This window comes from Bombina bombina, chromosome 7 (assembly GCF_027579735.1).
Source record: "Bombina bombina isolate aBomBom1 chromosome 7, aBomBom1.pri, whole genome shotgun sequence".
NCBI classification, from domain to species: Eukaryota; Metazoa; Chordata; class Amphibia; order Anura; family Bombinatoridae; genus Bombina; species Bombina bombina.
In genome coordinates, this window is record NC_069505.1 from 643263273 (window position 1) to 643269367 (window position 6095).

A 6095-nucleotide genomic window follows, 5' to 3' on the forward strand; every position below is an offset into this window, starting at 1 on the left:
CACCGCTGCCACCTATATTCAAGTTATTAACCTCTATCCTGCGGATCCCGGACCCCGCCACAACTAAATAAATTGTTTAACCCCTAAACCGCCGCCCCCCGAGCCCACTGCCACCTATATTAAACTTATTAACCCCTATCCTGCCCCCCACTACACCGCCGCCACCTACATTAAACTCATTAACCCCTAAACTGCCGCTCCCGAACCCCGCCGCAACTAAATTAAATTTTTAACCCCTAAACCGCCTCTCCCGGACCCCGCCGCCACCTATATTAAACTTATGAACCCCTATCCTGACCCCCTATACCGTCGCCACCTATATAAAACTTATTAACCCATAAACCTAAGTCTAACACTAACACCCGCTAACTTTAATATTATTTTAATAAATCTAAATAAAACTTACTATTATTAACTAAATTATTCCTATTTAAAAATAAATACTTACCTATAAAATAAACCCTAAGATAGCTACAATATAACTAATAATTATATTGTAGCTATTTTAGGATTTATTTTTATTTTACAGGCAACTTTGTATTTATTTTAACTAGGTACAATAGTTATTAAATAGTTATTAACTATTTAATAACTATCTAGCTAAAATACTTACAAAATTACCTGTAAAATAAATCCTAACCTAAGTTACAATTAAACCTAACACTACACTATCATTAAATTAATTAAATAAATTAACTACAATTACCTAAAATTAAATTAAATTAAATAAACTAAACTATAGTACAAAAACAAACACTAAATTACAGAAAATAAAAAAAAATTACAAGAAGTTTAAACTAATTACACCTAATCTAAGCCCCCTAATAAAATAATAAAGCCCCCCAAAATAAAAAAAATGCCCTACCCTATTCTAAATTACAAAGTAATCAGCTCTTTTACCAGCCCTTAAAAGGGCTTTTTGCGGGGCATTGCCCCAAAGTAATCAGCTCTTTTTCCTGTAAAAAAAATACAACCCCCCCCAACATGGGTTAGAGTAGGGGTGTGTGGGTTTTAATGTTGGGGGGGTTGTATTTTTTTTTACAGGTAAAAGAGCTGATTACTTTGGGGCAATGCCCCGCAAAAAGCCCTTTTAAGGGCTGGTAATAGAGCTGTTAACTTTGTAATTTAGAATAGGGTAGGGCATTTTTTTATTTTGGGGGGCTTTATTATTTTATTAGGGGGCTTAGATTAGGTGTAATTAGTTTAAACTTCTTGTAATTCTTTTTTATTTTCTGTAATTTAGTGTTTGTTTTTTTTGTACTATAGTTTAGTTTATTTAATTTAATTTTAGGTAATTGTAGTTAATTTATTTAATTCATTTAATGATAGTGTAGTGTTAGGTTTAATTGTGACTTAGGTTAGGATTTATTTTACAGGTAATTTTGTAAGTATTTTAGCTAGGTAGTTATTAAATAGTTAATAACTATTTAATAACTATTGTACCTAGTTAAAATAAATACAAAGTTGCCTGTAAAATAAAAATAAATCCTAAAATAGCTGCAATATAATTATTAGTTATATTGTAGCTATCTTAAGGTTTATTTTACAGGTATTTAGTTTTAAATAGGAATAATTTAGTTAATACGAGTTAATTTATTTAGATTTATTAAAATAATATTTAAGTTGGGGGGGGTTAGGGTTAGTGTTAGACTTAGGTTTAGGGGTTAATAATATTAATATAGGTGGTGGCGGTATAGGGGGAGCAGGATAGGGGTTAATAATTTTAATATAGGTGGCGGCGGTATAGGGGGGGCAGGATAGGGGTTAATAACTTTAATATAGGTGGCGACGGGGTCCAGGAGTGGCGGTTAGGGGTTAAACAATTTATTTAGTTGCGGCGGGGTCCGGGATCCGCAGGATAGGGGTTAATAAGTTTATGTAGGTGGCAGCGGTATAGGGGCAGCAGATTAGGGGTTAATAGGTATAATGTAGGTGATGGCGGGGTCCCAGAGCGGCGGTTTAGGGGTTAACATGTTTATTATAGTTGCGGCGGGGTCCGGGAGCGGCGGTTTAGGGGTTAATAAGTTTATTTATTGGCGGCGGTGTAGGGGGGCAGATTAGGGGTGTTTAGACTCGGGGTACATGTTAGGGTGTTAGGTGTAGACAGCTCCCATAGGAATCAATGGGATATCGGGCAGCAGCGAACATGAACTTTCGCTATGGTCAGACTCCCATTGATTCCTATGGGATCCGCCGCCTCCAGGGCGGCGGATTGAAATCCAGGTACGCTGGGCCGGAATAGTGGCGAGCGTACCTGGTAGTAGTTTGATAACTACCAAAAGTAGTCAGATTGTGCCGAACTTGCGTTCAGAATATCTGTAGTAACGTAAGCATCGATCTGTGTCGGACTGAGTCCGGCGGATCGTATGTTACGTCACTATATTCTACTTTTGCCGGGCTGTAGGGCTTGATACCTAAGGCGAATCAGCCTCGCCACAAATACGCTGCGGAATTCCAGCGTATTTGCGGTTGACAGCTTGATAACTAGAGGCCTCTATCTCTGTGAAATCACTTCTCTATCCCATACATCACACCACTTATCTACCCTCAACATCTTTCATGCCAACATCCAACATAATCCTTACTCCACTAATGCTTCTATACTCTTTTCCTCTCACACTGTCCTCATCATCCCAAATCTTCTCTTACAAATTTATATCTTCCATATTTCCCATTCTATTTCTATTTTTTTCACATACACCAATTTCTCTCATAAGTGTTGTACCCTGTATTCATTCTGACAACCGAATCTGACTCCTCTCACATCTGCTCTCTACACATTTCCTCACAATTCCCTCATCATCCTACAAACCCATCTGACTACCCCCATCCTCCTTTAAACTCATCTGACTACCTCACTCTCCTACCAGCTAATATCATTCAACCATCCACCAACTCATGCATTTTTCACATCTTCCTCCACATATTTCATATCACTCGTTCATCCTCCACTGTATCATTTCATTCCCCTATCCTCCTCCTAACTCATCCACCAACTCATAACACCTCCACGCATCTCATCTCACTCCCTCATCCTCCACCTGTCTCACTTCATTCCCCATCTTCCTCCCAACTCATCTGACACCTCTCCATCCTCCTTCCTCATACTCCTTCCAGCTCAAAAAAATCCCAATATCCTCCTCCCAACTTATCTCACTCTTACATCCTCCTTCAATCTCATCTCACTCCTTTCTGTCCTTCTCCCCAACTTATCTCACAGATATCCTCCTACGAAATCACTAACTAAACCATCTTTCTCCCCACTCACCTTACTCTCTCATCTTTCTTTCAACTCATCTCATTACATATTCCCCCTCCCAATTCATCTCACCTCCATACTTCTCCAAACTTACCTCATTCCCCCATCCTCTTCTCAACTCATCTCACTCCCTCCATCCTTCTCCCAAATCATGTTAACCCCATCCTCCCCTCTCAACATATCTTACTCCCTGCTTTCCCCTTGCAACTCATTTCAATTGCAACCCTTCTTCCAACTAACTTCCCTCCTATCCTCCAACTTAACTTACTCCCTTACATCTCCATCCTTCTTCCAACTCATCTCACAGGTCTCTATCCTCATCCTAGCTCATCTAAATCCCCACTACCCTCTTACTATCTCATTGCACATCAACCTCTTACCAGATCTTCTCACCCCTCTTCATCCTTCTACCAACTAATCTTGCACCTCTCCCATCTTCCTAAAAACGTATCTCACCAATTCTCTTTTAAACTCCTCTAATATCTTCCAGCTCAATTAACTCCTCTCTCAGTCATCATATTCAACATGTTCTTGTATCTTTTATTATCACTAATCAAACCACTTCTATCCCTCCTCGTACACTCAAGTCCACCATCCTCAGCCCATCTGCCCCTCCACCTCTGTCCCCCCAACCAACCCTCTCCTTCCCCATTGCCCAAGCAACTGCATCTCCCACTGCCTTGGTTACCTCCCCCCTTGCACCAGGACAGGCTAGACAGTATAGGGCAGGATCTGCTAAACAGTTCAAAGTGGCAAATGCCAAGGACGCGTGGTAGGCTGGGAACAATCTCTCCTCAAGATCACAACCTCCACCTGATTCAGCACTTCCACCACCTGCCAGGAACACTAAACTGCGCAAGAGTAACAATGCATGATATGGTCCATAGCAAAGCAGTGCCACACATGGGAGTCCAAGTGCTAGCCTACGTACTCTGATTTTCTCCCACTGTTCACAAGATGCACTTCCCCTAAGAGCACGTATTAACCCAGCATAACACAGGAGCATGATCCCCCAGGGTAACAAAAATCCAGCCAGTACTCTTCCAACATTAGCCAAGGCTGCCCCCTTCCCAGCAAGAGGGTAGCTCTCATAACAAAAGGTGTGGTTAAACCGGTCTTGGTGAAGGGCATCACCCAACAAAGGAGGTGCATTGGCCATTAACTCTAGCACCCAGACCAAGGCCGAGACAGCAGCTGCAGAACGTACAGGACGAGCACCAGGAAATCGCAGAGGGTGAGCTACTGCCAAATAGCGGTCAGCAGAGATACAAGACAAGAAAGCAGCTCCTACGTACAAGTTGGTGTAGAAGACAAAACCAAAAAGGCGACAGGCACCAGGTCCATAACCCCATACATCCCGTCGTAGGTAGTAGTCTGTCCAGGGTGGAAGAGCACATATGAGTAAGAGATCTGAGAGAGAGAGGTTGAGGAGGTAAACACCCAATTCCCGACCCTTTCGCACCTGAAGCCAGGCTGCCCATAGGGCGAGAAGATTAGCAGGGAGCCCAAGTGCAAATACTAGAGAGTACAAAGTGGGGGGTAGTATGCTGTCGAGGTCTGAATCAACATTGCAGGCATCTGGTGTGCTTGCGTTTGACATGGCAGAGAGCAGAAGGATGATGGAAAGAGGCAGACAGAAGAAAGTATGTCCCAATTATCTGCCCTTCTGTCTCTTGTCTGTCGGTGTTTTCCCTTCTTCTCTCTTGGGATGCAGAGAGAGCAAGGAGATGGGCTGGTCTCTCACTGTACACAGTCTTAAGATAGCAGCACATCTTAGCTCATTATTTCATAATTTTCTCTATCAGAGCAGTAATCACAGGATCTGTTGAGAAAAAATATATTGTAAGAATCAAAAGTTCTTGGGAGGGGATCCATGTAGGAGATGTGTGTGAGAAGAGTAAATGCTGATAGCTGGTTTTGTGTACTGTGTCTAGACACAACCTAAAGAGAGTGTTTGTCTCTCCAGCTGCAACACCTCATTAATAATCGTCATGGGAGAGCGCAAACGAGAAGAAGTCATGAGAGAAGGGTACAAAGAAAAAGGTAATATTGAGAAACTCAGCAATTTACTTATATGTATTACTAAGTATAATATATTGTCATGTACAAGTGACACAGATTGTGCACCCATGTTGTTCATGATAAAGCATACAAATAAATAACTATAGAAAATGACGAGTGAATAGAATATATGTTTGTATGTGGCAAAAATAGACATAGACTAGTGAATAGAGAAACAAAAAATAGTCACACATTTGGGTTTATAGAATAGACAGACAGATAGATAGAGAGATAGATAGCTAGATACATAGATAAATGCATAGATATATAGATGATAGATAGATGGATGCATAGATATAAACTGAAAAAACAACAATGAAGACAAAGATAGACAGACAGACATATAGATAATTTATTGAAAGAAAAATAGGCAGATAGATTGATAGATAGATAGATAGATAGATAGATAGATAGATGATAGCTAGATAAATGCATAAATAGAAACTGAAAAAAACAAAAATAGAGTCAAAGATAAAAAGACATATAGATAAATTATAGATAGGCAAATAGATAGATGAGAGATAGATGATAGATAGATAGACAGATAGATGATAGATAGATAGATAGATAGATAGATAGATAGATGCATAAATAGAAACTGAAAAAACAACAATGGAGACAAAGATAGACAGACATATAGATTAATTATAGATAGGCAGATAGATAGATGATAGATAGACTGATAGATGTATAGATAGATAGAAGCAGATTATTTTCTGAAAAAACAACAATGGAAACAAAGGTACAAATAAAAATAGCCGTCACACCAATGCGT

At 40.0% G+C, this 6095-nt stretch overlaps 1 protein-coding gene across 1 annotated transcript; it reads right to left on the bottom strand.

The window, feature by feature from the left end:
* Nucleotides 1-2324: 2324 nt before the first annotated feature.
* Nucleotides 2325-5070, bottom strand: GPR4 (G protein-coupled receptor 4). The gene has a single exon (XM_053689230.1). The coding sequence runs from the start codon at nt 4857-4859 to the stop codon at nt 3813-3815; it is 1047 nt and encodes a 348-aa protein (XP_053545205.1). The 5' UTR covers nt 4860-5070; the 3' UTR covers nt 2325-3812.
* Nucleotides 5071-6095: the final 1025 nt, after the last annotated feature.

Coding starts and splice junctions, on each gene's coding strand:
- GPR4 (XM_053689230.1), bottom strand. CDS start 4,859: ATGTCAAACGCAAGCACACCAGATGCCTGCAATGTTGATTCAGACCTC.